The sequence below is a fragment of the Grammomys surdaster genome, unplaced genomic scaffold, assembly GCF_004785775.1.
Source record: "Grammomys surdaster isolate TR1022 unplaced genomic scaffold, NIH_TR_1.0 146, whole genome shotgun sequence".
Taxonomy (NCBI): domain Eukaryota; kingdom Metazoa; phylum Chordata; class Mammalia; order Rodentia; family Muridae; genus Grammomys; species Grammomys surdaster.
Genome location: NW_021604604.1, coordinates 10,161,557 through 10,182,072, shown reverse-complemented (window position 1 = coordinate 10,182,072; position 20,516 = coordinate 10,161,557). Strand labels below are relative to the sequence as shown.

At 39.8% G+C, this 20,516-nt stretch overlaps 2 protein-coding genes and 1 pseudogene across 3 annotated transcripts in view; 1 reads left to right on the top strand and 2 right to left on the bottom strand.

Moving 5' to 3' along the window:
* The first annotated feature begins 1,619 nt into the window (after nt 1-1,619).
* On the top strand, nt 1,620-18,994 carry Suv39h2 (suppressor of variegation 3-9 homolog 2). The gene is made up of 6 exons (XM_028764851.1): nt 1,620-1,875; nt 3,944-4,089; nt 11,207-11,878; nt 13,561-13,707; nt 16,225-16,354; nt 18,530-18,994. The coding sequence occupies exons 1-6, from the start codon at nt 1,620-1,622 to the stop codon at nt 18,634-18,636; spliced, it is 1,458 nt and encodes a 485-aa protein (XP_028620684.1). The 3' UTR covers nt 18,637-18,994.
* On the bottom strand, nt 16,627-17,782 carry LOC114618999 (annotated as a pseudogene).
* Dclre1c (DNA cross-link repair 1C) overlaps nt 18,471-20,516 on the bottom strand; it is a 31,532-nt gene continuing 29,486 nt past the window's right edge. For both annotated transcript variants that reach the window (XM_028764848.1, XM_028764849.1), the window contains one exon: nt 18,471-18,568. In XM_028764848.1, the coding sequence (XP_028620681.1) occupies nt 18,498-18,568 (71 nt within the window). In that variant the 3' untranslated portion in view covers nt 18,471-18,497. The remainder of the gene's footprint in view (nt 18,569-20,516) is intronic.

Sequence of the window (20,516 nt, the reverse complement as noted above, 5' to 3'; positions counted from 1 at the left end):
CCATGTGGTCAGGAGACAAAGTTGTTACACATACAAGGCTGTGGTTCTGTGCTCATGGGTTTCCTGAGGGGCTTCAGGCCCACTGTTCTGCACTCTGAGAATAGAGAGTAGACACTGATGAATGTTGAAATGTCTGGGTCTACTCTATGCCCTGGAATTGGTAAGATAAACAAGGGAAACACTTCACTTATGTAAATAATAATAATAATTTACATAAAAATATACAATGTTGTGATCAACTCAGAGCCTTGGATCTATCAGACAACTGCTATTCCACCAAGCTATATATCCTCCTGCCTCCAGCGTCCTTTGCCAATTGTTTAAATGAAACTTAGCAAGACCAAAAATATTTGTAAGATTCTACCCTGACAAATTTTGACAAAAGCTTTTAGAGAAAAGCTAGAGAAGGAAGCCAGACAGAATGCCTGGAAGGCCTCTGAAGAAGTAACATTTGAGTTAAATCTAGCCACGTGAAACAGAAGGGAGTGCCACATGAAAGGGGTGGGAGCGAGCCCTTTGATCTAGAACCTTATTTCCAGTTTCAAGTGTTTATTGGGGGAGGGGGAGCTTTGGCTAGCACCTGTAATCCAAGCACACCAAAGTGGAAGCCAGAGGATCAGGACTTGAAAGTGATTATCATATAAAGCAAGTTTGAGGTATGTTTCACTTTATGTTTAAAACCTCCTTAGCTGAGTGGGAAGTGGCTGGAAGGGGAGCAGTGGAGTGGTCAGGCAGCTAGGCTTTTTTTTTTTTCCTTTGGCTGAGAAATAATGGTGTAGACAGTGGAAATCAAGAGGAGACAGGCAGTGTGTCTGATTTGCACGGACATGACTTGCTTAGGGAATTACAGATGGTCTGTGTGTATAAGGGTTCCCCTCACAAGTTTTCAGATTTACAATGGTGAAACACTAGAGTGACCTGATTCTCCCCGAGTATATATAGCTAAAAGCTGCCCTCAGCTTAAGGCTGTTAATAATGTTAGTACGTCCTTATCTTAAGTGTACCTTGTAAGTTTGCTTTAACTAAGACGAGTTCTTGGCAGGGTTGGTTGAATTCTGACAATTGTCAGGCCCTTCCTCTGGGTCCAGCTGCTACATGGCCACATCAACTCATCAGAATCTGAGTGATTTAAGCAGACCGCATCTCTCCAGGTGAATTCAACACGCGTCAAATTTTAAGATCCTGATCCGTAGAGGTGTGGAGTGGAAGGAAAAGTAGTGGGGCTTGGTTTGGCTGAGATGCTGAGAAACAGGAGTGGGAAAGGAGCTACCTGCGCACACTAACCCACACAGCATATTTTGCGTTTTGTAGCGTGCACGTCAGGTCTTTGTGAAGAGACTCAAGGTACCGCATGGGGAACCCGGGTAAGCATACTCCAAGCGAGTAACCAGACAGTGAGGGGCGGGGCCGGTTTCCACGGGCAGGCTCCGCCCCCGCCCGCCCCCACCGTGCGGCGCAGGCGCTGTAGCTACCACGGCAGGGGTCGGCCTCCGCTGACGTCAGAACACCTCGCTACTTACAGCCTCCCAGCTCCGGAGTCCCTCGCGGGCCGGGGCGGGGCGTGTGGCCAGCTGAGTTATTCAGGCTGACCGCGCCAGTTTGAATGAAAGCTCCGCAAGATGGCGGCGACCAGGGCCAAGGCACGGAGCGGTGAGGCTGGAGCGCGGTGTCACCAAGCTCCAGGTCCGCCCCGGAGGCCCAAGCCCAGGCCAACGGCGAGACGCCGCCGCGCGGACACCCTGACGGCGCGACGCTCGCGGCCGTCTGCGGGCGGGAGATGCGCCGGCACCAACCGAACGAGGTCCCGAGCGAGGTCCCGAGCTCCGCGGGCCGCGGTCTTTGGTGGCGAGTGCGCACGAGGTGCCTCATTCAAGGGTGAGCAGGAAAGCACACGCGCTGCGGCGTTAGCAGTCGCCACCTCCGAGCCGGGGGGTAGCGGGGCTGAGGTGCGGTGCTGGAGAAAGGGAGCCCCTGGTGCCTGCGTTCGAGCGGGCCTGGCATCCCTGGGAGGCGTCTGCAGACACAACCCTGAGCTCCTGGAAACTTTGGGGGGCCGGCTGGAACTTGCGGGTTATTTATGTGGATGCTGAAGCCGGGGCACGCAGTGCGCGTGCGTGCGCTCCTGTCGCGCGCCCTTTGAAAGTCTGGGTTGTGCAAAACCTTCTGGAATGAAAAGGTTCTCCAGCTCTTTCCTCCTCTCCACTCAGATGGTGACACTTTATTATTCCCGTAACTCATGCTTCCTTGAAGCGTGGTGGGGATGGGGTGGTGTAATGATTTTTATAAGCGGGATGTTATAAAATAATCTGGACAGTGAGGCGTTTTCCTTCCATCATTATAGGCTGTGGGATTTTGTAAACCAGTTGTTGGCTTTTTTTTTTTTTTTAATATTCCGAGATGCTTAAAAATGTAGCATTTCTGTTGCGAGGGGAGGTGCGTTGTAATGACACATAACGCTTCGTTAATGACGTTTTCATACGAATATGTGTACGTTGATCCTATTCAACACCACCCTCCATTATAGGATTGTAGTTTTGGATTCTCTAGGGGTAAAAATTTAAAAAATAAAATAAAAAGCAAACACCTTGGTTACATAAACAGGAGGACTTTCCTTTGCAGATGATTAGCATAAGGAGATTAGCATTAGACAAAGCAGCCTTAAGATTTTTAGAAGCGATTTATGAGATGTTTTTTACAGCTTTCTTGCACCCCAAACCACCACACCTAAGCAAATCAATTAATGTATTCTGGCAAATCTGAGAGAAAGTCTTTTTGCAAGTGCCAGAAATATGAGTTGTCTGCAGTGACTGGAGTTCTTAATGGTTTCTGACAATGATGTCCTTACTTGGGGAGGATGAGGAAGGATTGTGGGAAAATTAGAGCAGTTATGTTCTCCCTTCCTGGAAATTTACCTCAAAACGTTTTTGCCCACAGTTTTGGAGAACTACTGAATTCAGCTTGATGAGTTACAGATACATTTTCTTTGGTCACTTCTGTTTTCAACAAACCTTACTTTTTTTTCAGTGAATCTCATACACACAAAGATTGGGACCTTCCCAAAGTTGTGTGGCTAGATGGCCCACCAACGGGTAGGGCAGAGGACTTTTGATCACCTAGTATTTATCCTGATATTAGCCATGTAGTGAAGTTTGTTATATTTTTCTAGACATCAGTTGTGTAATCATATTTTAAAATTCAGGATGGACTACACACAGTTCATTTCTGACCTCTGTCCCGGTATTGTTTAGTATGTCTGATTTCTGAGTCTGGCTAATGAACTATCCCCATTGTGTATTCTGTTTTGTAACTGCTGGCTTGAAAACTGTAGGAAATGGTTATTACAAAGCTCACTATGCTCTCCATTTAAAGTAGAACTCTCTGATTTATGCATGTTGAAAATACATTTTACCATTCGCAAAATAAATGAAGCTACAATCTCTTGCCGTTTTCCAAATAGGATATGGATTTAACTGCAAAACTACATTTCAGATTTAAATTCTTATCATCTGGATTAAAAGAAGTGAAGTTACTTTTAAATTGTGACCATTTTAGAATATATTTTAGGTATATTTCTAATAATATGTCTTAGCTGTTTATTAGGAGAACAGTTATATTCTGTGTGGAATAAAATGGTACAGCAAAAAAAAAAAAACTTCTTTTTACCTTTGCATTTATATGTAACCCTAAGAAATTTTAGATGTGAAATATTTTAAGTAGTCAAGCAAGAATTAGGCATTGTGGATAAAAGTGGGCTAAATGCCCACCAGAAATTAAACCAATTCACCAGAACTAGCTCTTTATCCTGTAACTTTTTCTTAAACACATATATGTAGCTTCTTGTATGCATTCCTAGATTATAAAATTGTCAGTTGAGAGGGTTTTAAATTTTTGTTTCAGCCTAGTAGCTATTTTATTGGTAAAGAATTCTATTTTCTTATTGTAGCCTGGTGTGTGCCTTGCCTAGTTTCACTTGATACTCTCCAGGAATTATGTAGAAAAGAAAAGCTCACATGTAAATCGATTGGAATCACCAAAAGGAATCTAAACAATTATGAGGTGGAGTACTTGTGTGACTACAAGGTAGCAAAGGTAAGGCAATGTCCAGCCCCTTGGCAGAGACCTGTCCACACTGCAGTGTTTCATGTTTCTCAAATGTAAAAAGAGCCTTCAATATAAGCAAAGCTCTTCTTGTTTAAGGTTGTAAGTCATAGACTTCTGTGCATTGTCATCGTTTTGGTCAACACTGAGGGGATTCTGAAGTGTCAAATGCCCTTGCATTAGAACATTTAGGGTGTTTATACCCTTCTGCATCCAACTCTTGACTGTTTCCATATGGATTATCAGAGCAAATGTGTCGTGTCAATTGGCTTGTCCTGTTGTCCCTGCATCATGTTTCCGGCATCACTGGAAGGAACCCAGGTTTTAAGCCAACTGTACAAATTATTGAGTGCGCTATGGTTTGTGGTGTGATAGAACGGACTGACTTGCATGGTCATTTCAAGCCATTGTTTCTTAGTTTATACTGTGAGCAAATGAGTTCTAAGGAGCTATTTTATCTAAGCCCTATAATTATATTTTCCATAATCCATTTACTTGCAGCCTTCCTCTGAGAACTGGCCATTAGTCTCAGTTCTTGCAGATAAATAATCAAGAGTCCTATTTAAATTATGTGATTTTTTTTCCATCTCTGCTGAGCCATTCACTTAAGTCTGTTTCTTCCTTTGAAATGCTGTCTTCTGTGGTAGCATTGCCTTCCCCAGCACAGCCCATGTGGTAGTATCTCTCCCCACAGCCTCAGCATCCTGCTCCTGAAAGAGCCTAGTTGTGTGCCATTGTGGTTTACAAGCCCTAGACTGAGCAGTCCAGCTGAGATTATCATCTGATCGTATGCATTAATGCCATTAAAATATACTTCTAAGCTGTGCCCGCTGGACCTGGTGGACCTGGATTCCCAGCTACTATCGAAGATAAAATAGGAGGCTCACAGGTTCAAGTTCATCTTGGGCAACTTAGACTACTTAAAACTTGTTTTTAAAGGAAACTACAGGTCAATGTCAGAGCCCAGCAACCATAAAGCCCCAGTAATGCCCTCAGTGCACACACAAAAATTACCCAGCAATACCCTAAGTTTCTCCGTTCATATTGCTCATTTCTACATGACAGAAATTTCCCCTGTTGCTGTTTTCTTATTTGTGTCTGGTTTTCTCAGTGTTTGTTACTATTTTGGATTTCTCCTCTCCTCTTACTTTCTCACATTCAGCTGAAGGCTCCCCTGCCTTCCGTGAGTGTAAGCTTTTAACAATCAGCTCACCTCCATAACTAGTTATCTCTGTCTTCAGTCTTTCAAAGATGTCACCATTTTTCCTCACTGTTTACTTCCTCAGGGCTTTGCCTAAACCTGTGGTTTCTGTTTAATTAATTTAGACAAGGGCTTTCTATTTAGTCCCAGGCTGGCCTTGAACTCACAGCCATCATGCTCTAGCCTCTTCAGTGCTGGGGTTATTCGCATAACGTATATTTCCAGTCAATAAGCTGTATTTACATCTCTGACCTTTGGATATCTTCCTTTGGCCTCCCTTCTCACTCGCACAGCTATTTTTTTTTTTATTTTCCTTCTTATTCACTTAAAAAATAGTATTTTATTAATATAATTTGCTTAAAAGTGTACAGTTCAAATCTTGGTATACTCACAGAGTCAGTCAATTTTAGAGCATTCTTTCATTACTCTAAACAGAATCTCCAAACCTAAGCATTGCTGCCCAAATTTCAATTACTCGCCCTAAGAAACTGCTAAATCTATTTTCTGTTTCTGTAGAGCTGTGAGGACCACCCCTCCCCCTTCTTCCTCTCCTCTAGCTCTGTGTTCCAGAGAAGGACCTCTGTTATCCTGCTTTGTCACCCCCTTGCCTGATTGCTTTGAGACCTGGTCTCTAGTTGAATCCAGAGCTAGGCTGGTAGACAGCAGGTCTCAGCAATCCTCCTGTCTCTGCCTCCAGCAGCACTGAGATTAGAGGTGCATGCGACTTTCCCTGGCTTTTTATGACTTCTGGGACGGGAACTCGAGTCCCCATCTTCCTGGAGCAGGTGCTCTTCCACAGTGATCCATCTCCTCCCTGTCATCCTCATTGTATGTATGGAGAATAATACCTGGTTCTTAGTCACTGGCTTCACTTACTTTGAATGATGGAGCGTGTACTGGGCAAGTGCCCTTCCACCGAGTTATATTCCCAAGCCATTTATTTTTCATTTTGAAATGAAGCCTTGCTAAAGTAGCCCAGGTTGGCCTTGAGCTCACTCTGAAGCCCAGAAAAGTCTTGAACTTGGAATCCTCCTTGCTTTAGCCATCTGAGGATCTGAGATTACAAGTCTGCACCACCAGACTCACCCTTGGAATAATTTTTTTTTTCTCTTGTTTTTTCAAGACAGGGTTTCTCTGGGTAGTCTTTGCTGTCCTAGAAGTCATTCTGTAGATCAGGCTGGCCTCGAACTCATAGATTCTAGAGTGCTGGGATTAAAGATGTGTGCCACCACTGCCCGGCCTGGAGTAATGTTTTAAGACTTATCTCTCTGGTAGTGTAAGATCATACTTCTTCTCTTTCTGTTGCCAGATATTTATCGTGGGACAGACAAATTTGAGTTGTCTCCATCTGGAAGCTGTTATGAACAATGCAGTTAAGATGTTCATATGCAAGCTTCCATACAAACATAGTCCTCATTTCTCTTGGAGTGGAATTGCTAGGTCCTAAGATAGCCTTGTTGAACTCTTTTGGGAACTGCCAACCTTTTCCAGAGCTCTGCACCCTTATACTCCACACCAACTTTCGTTTCTCTGTAGCTTATTGTCATGAGAAGTGCATCTCATTGTGGCCGTTACTTACATTTTTCTGGAGGTTAATGATGTTCAACGTCTTTTTATCATTACTGGATATTTGTATCTGTTGTGGTGAACTAGTTATTCAGATCCTTTGCTCATTCTAAAAATACTTTAAATATATTTATTTATAGTGTGTGTGTGTGTGTGTGTGTGTGCGTGCGCGCGCGTGCTTCTGTGAGCACATGCGGAAGCTACAGAAGACCATCTATCTTAGCCTTTATTTCTCTAGGACAGGATCTTTCACTGAGCCAGATGCATTCCATGTAGGTTATGTTGACTGGCCATTAGGCTCCTCTCTGCCCTTCCAAACCTAGAGTCACAGTATGTAGGGTTCAGAGGACAACTTTGATTGGTTCTCTCCTTGCGCCATGTGGGGATTGGAGATCAGACTCGGGTGGTCAGGCTTGGAGTAGCTGTGCCTTTGCCTGCTAAGACATCTTCCTGCTCTGACTTTTTTTTTAAGATGTTGTGTTGCCCAGGCTGGAACTTGTGGGCTCAAATAATCCCCACACCTTTATCTCTGGAATAGCTGAGACTATGCATGTGAACCACTACACCCTACTGAGGAAGAATCTGGGAATGGAACCCAGGGCCTTGGATATGTTGGGCAAGCATTCTACTATGATGTTACCATGCCCCAGCAACCAGACTAAGAATAGCTTTGTTATAAATGGAAGGTTGAACCTCTGTGTAGGCAGCAGGGGAATTTGCAACAATTTGCAAGTAAAGCACAATAAAGCAGTAAGTGGTTCTGTGGATTTTTTGTTTTTATAAAATAAACCTTATGCTTCCATCATGAAGGACAGATTAGAGAAGTACCAGTTTGGAAGCAGGGAAACAGTCTAGAAGATTAGTATGATAATCCAGGTAAGAACTGAGAGCCAAAAGTAACTAATCTTTTGTAATAGAGATAGGTAGGAAGAAGCCCATCTCTAATGAAACTTGATGGAGTAGATCAGAGAGAAGGAATTAAGATAGCCTACCTGCTTTTCAGCTTGTGTCCATAGGTAGATAAGGGTCACCTTGATGAGTCATACGGAAAGGGTCTGTTTAGGAAAAGCAGGTGAATTCCTGAACATCGGTTGGGCATCAGGAGGCTATTGACTATATGAGCAGCAGGTAAAGTTTGAGAATCATCAGCATATAATTATGTCATCAATGAGGTGAGAAGGTTGCCCAGGAACCTTCTGGCATTTCAGAGCTGGCATTTCAGTAACCTGGAGTTACTCAAAGAGTTGCCTGTATGGCATATGGCTTTATAGTGTGTCTCTGAGTCTCAAAAAGAGAAACAAGTATCTAATACCAAAAGGGACCAAGAAGCCATGACCATAAAGAAAGTAGCAAAAGAACAGAATCACAGAGAAAGTCATACATTGCCTTGAGGAATGCATCTGAGGACAGAAGACTGAGTTGACTTGGTAGATTGTAAAGCGGAGCTAAGGGGATGTGTGTTTAAGCTTCCCACCGACCATGTTTTCTAAGAATTGTAAGAATACTGGAGTGGCCAACAATAAAGTTCAGCCAAGCGCCTAGGGTTGTCCACAATTACTCATTGGCATAGCATTGTCATTTTAACATTCTCATCCTAAAACTAGACTCACCCATCTCTTAACTCTAACTCTGGTTTCTTTCTTTCTTTCTTTCTTTCTTTCTTTCTTTCTTTCTTTCTTTCTTTCTTTCTTTCTCTCTCTCTCTCTCTCTCTCTCTCTCTCTCTCTCTCTTTCTTTCTTTCTTTCTTTCTTTTTTATTCTTCCTTACAAGCCACAGGGGTTGCTTTTATCCAGCATACTATGTTCCATTTATAAAAATATCCTGTCAGTCTTTGACAGTATAGTTTTTTCCTACTTTCCTCTGTACTTTTTAAAAATTATGTGACTTACACAGAGTTCCTTCTTTCTGTTTTAATAGTATGGTTATGTTTTTTTGGCATTTAATATTGAAATTAGAAGCATTGATGTTATTTCACATACTGCCTTTTCTCACAAAGGAATTTTACACCTTGTAGTTCATCAGGCCGCCTAGGTCAGATAAAAGCCAAAAAGCTTTGTAACTTTTATTTGGAATTGTAGGATGCTGTAGTAATTAAAGTTGCCTTATAAGTCAATGGTTTTTTAATAAAGTAATCTTATTTTTCAAAAATAGGAATTTCTTTTTTAGATTTTAAAAACAAAATATGCTTATAAAATAAGACTACAAACCAGAGATACAAAAAATTTCCAAACTGTTTGTCAAAATCAACCCTGTTTACTTATGCTTATCAATTCTGTATAAGTATAAATAAGTATATTTACTGTACAGAAATTGAGTAGTTACCAATGTGGTACTATATAAGCCTTGGTCATTTTAAATACAAGTGCCTTATCCAAGATTAGCCAGTTGAGGAAATCATCTGGGCACCTCAGTGGTGTTTTAAGTTTCATTCAGGCGGTGACTTAATTATGAACTTGTTGTCAGCACTTGGCTTTTATTGTTTTCTACAGTAAAAAGACCAGTGTTTCATTGCCTTCTTCTGGGGTCAAAAGTCAAATCGTAAGAATTATGAGGAATAGATGAGTTCAGACAATGCCGGTTGGCTCTCATATCTACTTCAATGTAAGTAGATCTGGTACCAACAGTTCCAAATTATCATTACCTGACCAGAGGAAGAAATTAGGCCTTAGTGAGGCTCACGTTGACACACTTTGCTGTATAGCTAGGCTTTCCATTTCTCCTCTCTGGAATGACCATACATACATACTTATGTAAATATAATGTGTACACTACATAGCCTCACATCGTAAACACATTTTAACAGAAAAAAAAATCCAATACATTATGAACAGTTTCCAAAATGAAACTGAGTTTTTCAGTTCATAGGAATTATTGATGGATGTGTAAGACATAATAAACATTAAGGTATTGATAATGAAGACAAAATACGTTCACTTGTGGTTGTGCAACTATCTATCTATCTATCTATCTATCTATCTATCTATTATTTCATATGCACTGGTGTTTTGCCTGCATGTATGCTGTGTGAGGGTGTCAGATCCTCTGGAACTGGAGTTACAGACAGTTGTGAGCTGCCATGTGGGTGCTAGGAACTGAGCCTGAATCCTCTGGAAGAGCAGCCAGCTCTTAACTGCAGAACCATCTCTCCAGCCCCCTGTGCAACTATTTTTGAACCCAATTTATACCTTAGCAATATGCCAAACACCATAGGGCATTTATTCTGAAGTCATGGGTTATGGTTGGGGCTATAACTCAGTGCAAATGCTTGACTGGCATGTGTCAGGCCCGGAGTTTAAACTCTAGTACTATGTGTGTGCTGAGCAGGAGTGGGGAGTAATTAAAAGTAAAATAACTATTATGTCTATCCCTGCTTTATAGTAAAAGTCATTGAAATTTTCATAGGCAAAGTTATTGCAATAAGTAATACGTTTTTTAAATATTCACAAGTTCAGAAAATAGCTGCCAGATGGATGGCTTAGTGGGTAGAGACCCTTTCCACCAAGATGGTCAACCTGAATTTAATCCTTGAGACCCTCTGGTGGAAGTAGATGTTATCATCAGCCTATACTTGTGTACCAAGGTACACAAGCACCCACACAAGTATATACACAGAAATAGGTGTCGTGTTAAAAAAAAATTTAAAAACAGCAAATGATGTTCAATCACTTTGATATTTATTTCATGTGCATTGGTGTTTTGCCTGCATGTATGTCTATATACTACAATGCACATTTCTTGGTAACCAAATACATGGTAGTAATTGGTTTCAGTAATTGATTCAGTATCTATAAAATATTTCAACATAGTCATTTGTAAAGGTAAAGATAGTCCTCCCCCCCATCTACTTTCTTGAAATTCAGTGCAATATTTATACACAAGTCTGTCATTTGAGGGTAGCCACATTTCAGGTTCTCATTGGCTCCTTGTGGCTAGCAGTGACTTAGCAGGTTATCTTTAGAACATCTAAGGGATGCTTGGCCATGACACTGAGGATATAGGCTTCCATACCTTTAGAGAATGCATGCAACTACGCGACCAGCCTCCTGTTTGCTCTGGGACCCCCGTTTCCATGATCCAGGTGAATATTGTTTGACCTAGTACTATCTGGTAAAACACTCACACGTGTCAGTGCCTCTATCTTTCCCTGGATAGGACTTGTTGGCCTGTTGTCAGGTGGTGTTACAGTCCACTAAACTCTGTGTTTCACATAACATAGAAAAGTTGTTTTGTATGACTCATCCTTTTCCTTTAGAAACTTGTGACTCTATGCAGTTTGAATTAAGAGACGCGCCATTAAAGAGACTGTCATAATTTGATTTGTGTTTTCTTTTCTATTTTAAGGGTATGGAATATTATCTTGTAAAATGGAAAGGATGGCCAGACTCTACAAATTCCTGGGAGCCCTTGAAAAACCTCAGGTGTCCACAGCTCCTGCAGCAGTTCTCTGAGGACAAGAGTACTTACTTATCTCAGGACAGGAAACGCAAAGCCGTCACTTCAAAGGACAGGAAGAAATCCTTGCAACCTGCAGTCGCTGACTACATTGTACAGAAAGCTAAGCAAAGAATAGCTTTGCAGAGATGGCAAGATTATCTCAACAGAAGAAAGAACCACAAAGGGATGATATTTGTTGAAAATACTGTTGACTTGGAGGGCCCACCTTCAGACTTCTTCTACATTAATGAATACAGGCCAGCTCCTGGGATCAGCTTAAAGAGTGAAGCCACCTTTGGATGTTCATGTACAGACTGCTTCTTTGAAAAGTGTTGTCCTGCTGAAGCTGGAGTTGTTTTGGCCTATAATAAGAACCAACAAATTAAAATCCAACCGGGCACTCCCATCTACGAATGCAACTCAAGGTGCCGATGTGGACCTGATTGTCCCAATAGAATTGTACAAAAAGGCACACAATATTCACTGTGCATCTTTAGAACTAGCAATGGCTGTGGCTGGGGTGTAAAAACCCTTGTGAAGATTAAAAAAATGAGTTTTGTCATGGAATATGTTGGAGAGGTACATTAAATTCATCCTATGCATATGAGCTTTATACTTTCTAACTTACTAATGTAAATACTTGATATATTTTGATGTCATTTGTAGATATGTAGAAATTCACTTTGGGGTTTAGGAGAAGGGCTCATTGTCATAGTTAGAAATGTAAAACTTTATATGAGCAAATAGATAATATAATAGTTATTATTCATAGCCACTGACCAAAGCATATAGTTTTTAAAAATATATAATTTTAAAATATGAAAAGTATATTTACACAAAAGTCCTAAGAAGGAAGTCATACATGCTACCTACATACATGCTGACATTAAAACTTTGAAGTTACATTCATTTCATTATTTGGCCAATATGATTAAATTTCTTTTCTAATTTTGTATCAACATGATGGGTGTTACTAAGTAAAACATGCTTTATAGGTATTGTGAAATATGTACAAAAGCATTTATTATATCAAAAAACAGTAACCTAAACTCTGGCCACTTAGAGCTGCAGACCATTCTCTGATTACCAAATACTAGCATATTTACTTTGATAAATATTGAAGTAGTGCTCAGTATGGGATACAGCTATGCATCTTAGTACATTAACTTTCTAATCTTCAACTCTGAAAGAGCAGTTATCTCCATTATTACAAATGAAGAAACCGAGGCACTGAGACTTTTAGTTTAACTATAGCACCCAGATTTAGTTGATATGTACCACTTGACCACTGTCGGAGTCTTCAGCCAAACTAATAATCAAGCTGTAGTCATAGGAACAGAACTGCAGGTAGTAATGTGGCGACAGGGATGGACCTAGGCAGTGCCTGGTATGCTCTCCTGTTGTACACCCCAGCCCCTGGGCTATGATTGTTGAGCTGAAGCATTTCCTGACTATCTTCTGAAAAGTAAAGCTTTCTAAATAGTTGATTGCATATTAAACACAAACTGTCTCTTCTGTAACCAGTTTCCACTTGTTGTTCACAGATAGGAACAACAATATGCCTTTAGAAGAGTGGTTCTCAACCTGTGGGTTGTCCCCCTCTAGGAGTTGAGCAAACCTTTCACAGCAAACATCCTGCACATCATATATTTACATTACAGTTCATAACAGTAGCAAAGTTAGTTATGGAGTAGCAACAAGAATTTTATGGTTGGAGGTTACCACATCACAAGGAACTGTGTTAAAGGGCCGCAGGACTAGGAAGGGTGAGAACCAGTGCTTTGGAGCATACTGAGAGCACACACTATTGTAAAGGTAGTCTTCATTCATCTCTGTCCTGTAGAGCATAGGTGGATAGCTTCTTGCACAGCCTGATTGTAATGAAGTACCATATTTCAACTTACCTCAAATTACACTTTTAATCTCTTATCCTATCACTTTCCTTCATTTTTAATACTTTTTCCTATATATCTTTTATTTAAATATTTAAATAATAAATAGATAAATAATATAAGATAGATAAAAAGAAACTTGAATTTCTTTTTAAATATCTGTATCAGTGTTAATAGCTTTGTGCTTCCTTGGTTCCACAGTACTGTACTATCCTGTGGATTTTCAGAACAGTGTCACCTGTAGTCTATGCGAGAGGCTGAGGTAGAAAAATCTTTTGAGTCTAGAAGTTGGAGAGATCCTATCATCAAAAGAGAACATTGCAAAGCTATGGTTGTCCTGTTTTGTTTTGTTGTTTTGTTTTTCTTTAGGTGATCACAAGTGAAGAGGCTGAGAGACGGGGACAGCTCTATGACAACAAAGGGATCACCTACCTTTTTGATCTGGACTATGAGTCTGATGAGTTCACAGTGGATGCAGCTCGATACGGAAATGTATCTCACTTTGTGAATCATAGTGTAAGGACCACTTAGAGATAAGACGGTTCAAATTCGTACTGTTTGGATGATCTTTTTCCTTAATTGAAGGACAGTCACTTTTACATGGCTACTCAAGTATAAGGGCTTCTGTTAAATCATGATATTATTGCTGTAATATGAACATACATATGGAGGTGTTTGACAATCACTATGTTCCATAACAGTCTTTGTATCCCAAAGTTAAAAGTTCATTTAAACTTTCCAGTAACTTTATAGGGTAAATAACTTCATAGCAGAAGAAGGAGATTAATAAACAAAGGAGTTAAGTAAAATATTTTAAGAATATTTACAAAGTTAACAAAATTATCTTAACAAAGTTAATACAAAAATTTTTAAGTTTATTGTAGTCCTTCACCTTACCCACATTTTACTTTCCACAGTTTTGGTTGCCTAGTTAGCTGTGGTCCAGAAATACCCAGTGGAGATTTTTTAGAAATAATTCATTTTAAGTTTTAAGTTGTTTGCTATTCTGATTAGGAGTTGAAGTCTCGTGCCGTAGACAGGATCCATCCCTAGTGTATATGTGCTGTATGTGCTACCTGATGATCAGTTAGCAAGCCTCTGGACTATCAGGCCAACCATCATATGGTACATGTGTTCAAGTATCCCTGTTTTACTCAGGAATTACCCAGAAGCACAAGATTTGTAATGCTAGCAATTTGGATTTGCGAAAGTGTTTCCTTTAAGCCACAGTGTGAAAGTACAATAAGATACTTTCATAGCGACACCACTCATATAACTTTAAATTATTCAGTTTTTGTTAGTAGTTAATCTTTTACTGTGTCTGAAGTACAGTTACTTACTGTAAGTATATATGTATAGAACAAAACCCTAGCATAGACAGGGTTTGGTACTCTGGACAGTTTCAGGCATCTACTGAGGATCTTGGACAGTCCTCCCATAGATAGCTTAAAAGTAACAGGGTTGGGTTGTTTGTTTGTTTGTTTGTTTGATTTTATTTTTAATGTTATTATGTTAACATTTTAAAGTAAAATTTAAGGATTTCTAGATCATTCAAGCATTTGGAGTTATTTCCCTGAACTGTAAATTAATATTCTTTAATTTTTAGTTGATGTTTGAAAAACTTGGATCTGCGGTCTTTTTAAGTATTGTGTGTGTGTGTTTGTGTGTGTGCGTGTGTGCACACACATGTGTAGAGTGTATAATTAGAGTAATTATATTAAAATAAAATTGGCACAGTGGAACTCAAATTTTAAATTGCATAGTTTCATCATTCAAGTACCAGGCAATAAGACCAGGAGGTTGGCACTATTGTCATTTTATGTCTGCATGACAGGTAGTGAAATATAGCTTAGAGGCTGTGTCACAAAGCTGATCTTAGAAGATGTAGCCAAGTTAAACTGGCTGGCAGATTGCATATCAAAAGTTGTGTGTGAATCACAGTGAAATGTGAGAGACTGTCTGGACTACCTCTTTGGTTGTGTGATTTATTTAAATGTTTGTTTTAAATAATTTCTTCCTAATGATAAATTTGAGATTTAGCCATTCTTCTGTATCCCGGGAGCTCCTGCAGATACCAACATTCTTACAAGTTCCTTATGTTAAATCTGAGACATCATAACCCCCATATCCTCTTTTACACTTTAATTCATCTGTAGATTACTTCTAATGCCTGATAGAATATAAAGTTATATTGTATTGTTTAGGACTAAGGACACAAACACTCAGTCTGTACATGGTCAGGACTCTGCTGTGATTTTCTTTTCAATAAATATTTTTATAATCTATAGTTAGTTGACTCTGCAATTGGTTGAGTCCAGATGTGAGACCCTATAACTATAGAAGGCCAGCTCCACTGCCCAGCACAGACATCATCCTACCTGGTATGACTCATTAGATCTTCTTGCATATGTATAGTTTAGTGTTATTGAAAGACTGAACAATTCCAAATAAAAGTTTAAGTAATGACATTATGCAGTATAAAATTTTAGTTCCATGGTGCTGGTTTTATTTCAAAATAATTACTCTATCCAGGTGGTGGTCGTGGCCGTGGCAAGCCTTTAATCCCAGCACTTGGGAGGCAGAGGCAGATGGATCTGAGACCAGCCTGGTCTCAATAGAATGAGTTCCAGGATAGCACAAGGGGTACAGGGAGAAACCCTGTCTCCAAAAACAAAAATTACTCTAATTATTTAAAGTATATATATATACACACCCCTCCCTTATTGAAAGTTACAAGTGAAATACCCATGTTATAAATAGAAATTGGATTAAAATTCTCCAGGAAAAAAAAAAAACTGAGACAAAATCTCAATAATTGCAGAAGTGACATATTGGATATCTGACTTCTTGTATCTTTTTGTTCTTGTATGGATGATTAAGATCTGCAAATACCTGGAAACTGTACTTTGAGTGTGCATACAGTTTGCAGGACAACTTAAAATGATCATGTGTGCAGTTAACAGTTGTATATGGTATATAGAAGGCACCGTCCTAGCTGTTTTACTTGAACAGGTTTTATTGTTCTTTTTCTAGTGTGACCCAAATCTTCAGGTGTTTAGTGTTTTCATCGATAACCTTGATACTCGGCTGCCCAGGATAGCATTGTTCTCTACAAGAACCATAAAGGCTGGAGAAGAGCTGACCTTTGACTATCAAATGAAAGGTACGGTTTTTAAGAATAATCTTACTGGTGCTGGTTTCAGTACAACAAGGCAGGCAAGTCTAACACTGAAGATGAAAGAAGTCAGTAGGGAGGGGGATCAACAAAACAAATTATGTGTGGAGATGATGAACCACACTATGCTGTACTCATTTAAATATCTTTTTAAAAATGAAAGAAATTGTGGGAGGAAGACTTAGTCATCTCACTTAAGGCCTAAGTCCATCCGACAACTAAAGCTAGCACTCTATCTTTCTTTTTTTTTTTTTCCAAGCCTAACTGTAACCAGCTTTATTAAAGATACTTTTCATAAACAATCATGGTATTTCAGGCAGGACATGGGCAGACAATCAACGATATACAAGAACTTCCAAATTCCCTTCTTGTATAGACTACCAAAATCAGAAAGCCACTATAAAACCCAATGAAACCTTCATTCAACGCTTTGAAAACGGGGAGTAGCTTAGAGTGAGGGTTGACAGTTCACATTAAGGATGTTGTTTAACAACTTTTAACAAGCTGACCCTGACTTTCAGGAAATGAACATGGCAGAATTATCAATCTGAAGATCCACAATCTTTTATAAAAGGAACCAGTGCTCTTCTGAGAACACTCAATGATGTCACTGTAAAGTCCATATCACCCAATAGGCTGGAAAACCAATTTTGGGGGCCAGGTTCCAACAGGTCTCTGGTCTTAAGGGAATTAAGTCTGTTGATGGTACAGGGGGAAGAGCATATAAAAATGAATTTAGAGTTTACCAGACCACAAGGCAATTTGTTGTGTCTTGGTGGCCACCTATGTCAAAACCAGGACGTCTCTCCTGAAAGCCAACAGAAGCCTTTCAAAATTATCAAGGAAAGAGGTTTTCGTCCTCAATCCAGCTTGGGAGATATTTTGTTAGTGACACATGATCCTTCCCCCCGCCCCCAACAATGAAGTGTTCTGTGTGCTAACAATATAGCTTAAAAAAAAAAGTAAAACAAAATTCTGCATTTTTATAAAACTTGATAAAAAATAGTATTTCAAACTGTACAGTCACCAGAAGTACACAGTTATCAAAAATGCACACACGTCACTTGGCGTCTCCGGCACCTTCTGCTTTCTGTGCCTGGTCTGTTTTGCCATCTCCATTTTCTGCAGGATTATTCGCATCCTTGCCCGCGTCGGCTTTCCCCTTCTTCCCCTTGGGTACTTTCTCTCCCTTCTTTGCAGGGGCCTTTTTAGGCTTGGGGTCTGGCTTTGGAGGAACAGGTTTAGCAGACAATCTTGCAGATCTTCTCTGTGGCTCCTTTAAGCATCCCCTTCAGCCTTTCTTTTGGGCATGGCGCTGAACGAGGGTATACAGCAGCGCGCGGGTTTGGTCCATCTGGGGGTCGTCCTCGCTGCTTCTTCCTCCATCTTTCTCCCAAGTCATCACAGCCTGACTTTTCTCAGGACTTCCATTTTGGAAGCTTGATGTATCATAACACTAATAAAAATATAGACAACAGTTTTTGAACTTTTTACTAAAAAATATATTGACAGGATTAGAAGTATGATTTCAATCACATATGAATTCTATTCTTGAATCTTGCTTTTTAAAGTGCTTAATTCTGTTGGCTATATTGTGATTGTGTATATCTTCTATGAACACTATGCTTTACCTGCTGTTACTACTTCGCCTCACTGTGCTCTTAGTGATGTGTAAAAAGAACGCTTGTGCATTAGACTTTCTCAGTAAATGTTATCATGGCAGGTATTCTTAATAGCATATACCATCTTTCAAGATAGCTCAGAACGAAATGTCTCAGGTTATTCACAGAAGTACAAAACTTTCCTTGGGAGTTAACCAATCCCTTGAGAAAGTAAACATTCACTATGTAGCCCTGGCTGTCCTGGAACTCTGTAGACCAGGCTGGCCTCAGATCCAGAGGTCCACCTGCTTCTACCTCCCAAGTACTGAGATTCAAGGTGTATGCCATCATGCCCAACTAAAGTATCTTTTTAAGGTAAAGACTTGTGTGTGCATGTGAATGCGGGTACCATGGAGAATCTGAAGTTTCAGGCTAGGGAGATGCCTGACTTGAATGCTGGGAGTGAACTCTGGTCCTCTAAAAGACCACGGGCTACTCTTTACCTGCCGAGCCATCTTCCAGCCCCGTTCTCAAATATCTGTTTCTCTTCCTGTATTTTCAGGTTCTGGAGAATTATCTTCAGACTCTATTGACCACAGTCCTGCCAAAAAAAGGGTCAGAACTCAGTGTAAATGTGGAGCTGAGACGTGCAGAGGTTACCTCAACTGAAATTTCAGGAAATGGAGCTCATGATGTGTGTGTTTGGTTTTGTTTTTCTTCTAAAAACTGAAAAAGTATTTGGGACTCCTTTCTATTACCTATACATTGAATTATATGATGTTAATGTACAAGTCATGGCTCAAAATATTTGCCAAGTCTATTATGTATAAATCACCATAGGCTTACTTGAGAAGTCGGAGTAGACAATTGTCCCTTTTAGTGTTTGAAAAGTGAGGCGACAACAGTTATTATGGAACGTTTTACCTTGACTCAAACAGGTAATTCAATTTAGGCAAATGTATAAATTTTATTTTTTTAGTATATTGTTTTTGTTTGATACTCGCTGATCTTGTATCAGAGATAAATAAGTGACACTGAATTTTTTACTATATTTTCTACTTTTACATTAAAACATTGGCATCTTAATGATATATTTCAGGTGTAAAAAATGTGAACGATTTACTTTTAGCTTGATATTATTTTGAAGTAATAGATACCATTACAAAGGTTGTATGTCTGAACCTGAAATTCTTAAAAGATTTTTTTTTTAGTCACATAAAAGAAAAGTCTCTAATTACCTTCTCTAGAATTCTGTAGTGGCTGGCCATTGTGCTTCTTTGAAGAGCTAGAACAGTGAGTAAGAGGGCCCATTGGAGTGCCAGGCAGAGTGAAGGAGTGCAGAGTGAGCCACTCAGCATGTGTGAGGTCTGCACTGAGTGTCTCATCTGAACAGGACAGTGAGATCCCCGAGGGGCACAGGCCCCTAATGGCAGTGTAATTCAGATCACATACTGTCACTTCCAGGCAGTTTTAATTACTATCCACTAAATTTAAATAAATACTTTTGTATTTTGTGCATGCCCTTGAAAAGCAAGCTATATTTGAACAGATACTTGTTTTATACAAGAATTTTTTTTAGATAGGATAAAACTTAGCTTGGCCAGAATTATGACTGATTGAACTTTTATTAGCTTCTGGAGAGTAGATGGGATTTTCCCCTGTGTAGTAAAACCCAATAAAGAAAAAACTTACTTTCATCTTTCTGGGTCTAGGAGTTCTAATCATGGTGTCCACTATGAAGACAAAAACAAAATGCAGCAAATAAGCTCACTGATCCAGGCTTTAATAGACTGGGAAAAGCCTAAGTAAAATGAACTGAATTCAAGAACTCAGCATTTCCTTTATCTTCCTAACTCTTAACGTGTTTTGTGAGAAGCTACAGTGTTATTCAGAATATTGCCTTCATGGGGCTACTTGTTCAGTGTTTGCACGTTTGGGGACTCATAGTTTGTCTGCTACCCAAAAACTTCAAAATGTGTCAAGAAAAAATTAATAATTTTAAATGGCATTTGTTTTGTTTTTCTTTGAGAATCGTAAAAGCATTACAGGTCTGTTTTTCTCCCCCCACCACAACCACCATAGCCAAGCTCACTTTGAATTATTCTCAGGTTTAAAGGTTAAAAAAAAACAAAAGTAAAACAGTATTTGATTGTCTAGATGTTTGGTCTTATTTACTGTTTAGGTTAAAAGGAAACTTAGGAGGGCAAGAAGGAAAAGACTGTTTAATGTGTGGCTTTGTTTTGTCCTTACTAATAGAAATTTAATGGGCCCTTACAATTTTGTAGGGAGTGGGTAAGCCTTTAGACCGAGTGTCTTGTAGCTTAGGTTAGCCATGAATTTGCTGTGCAGCTGAGTATTATCTTGAACTGTTCCATCTTTCTGCCTCTGCCTCCCAGTGCTGGGATTGCAGGCATGTACCACCATGTGCAGCCTGAGATTTTTACCTTTAAACAAATGCAAATTTCATCCCGAGTTCCACACTTGCAATGGACTTTGCTTCCCTTCACTATTCCATTCCTGTTTCCTGCCTCTCAACATTCCCCCAGTAC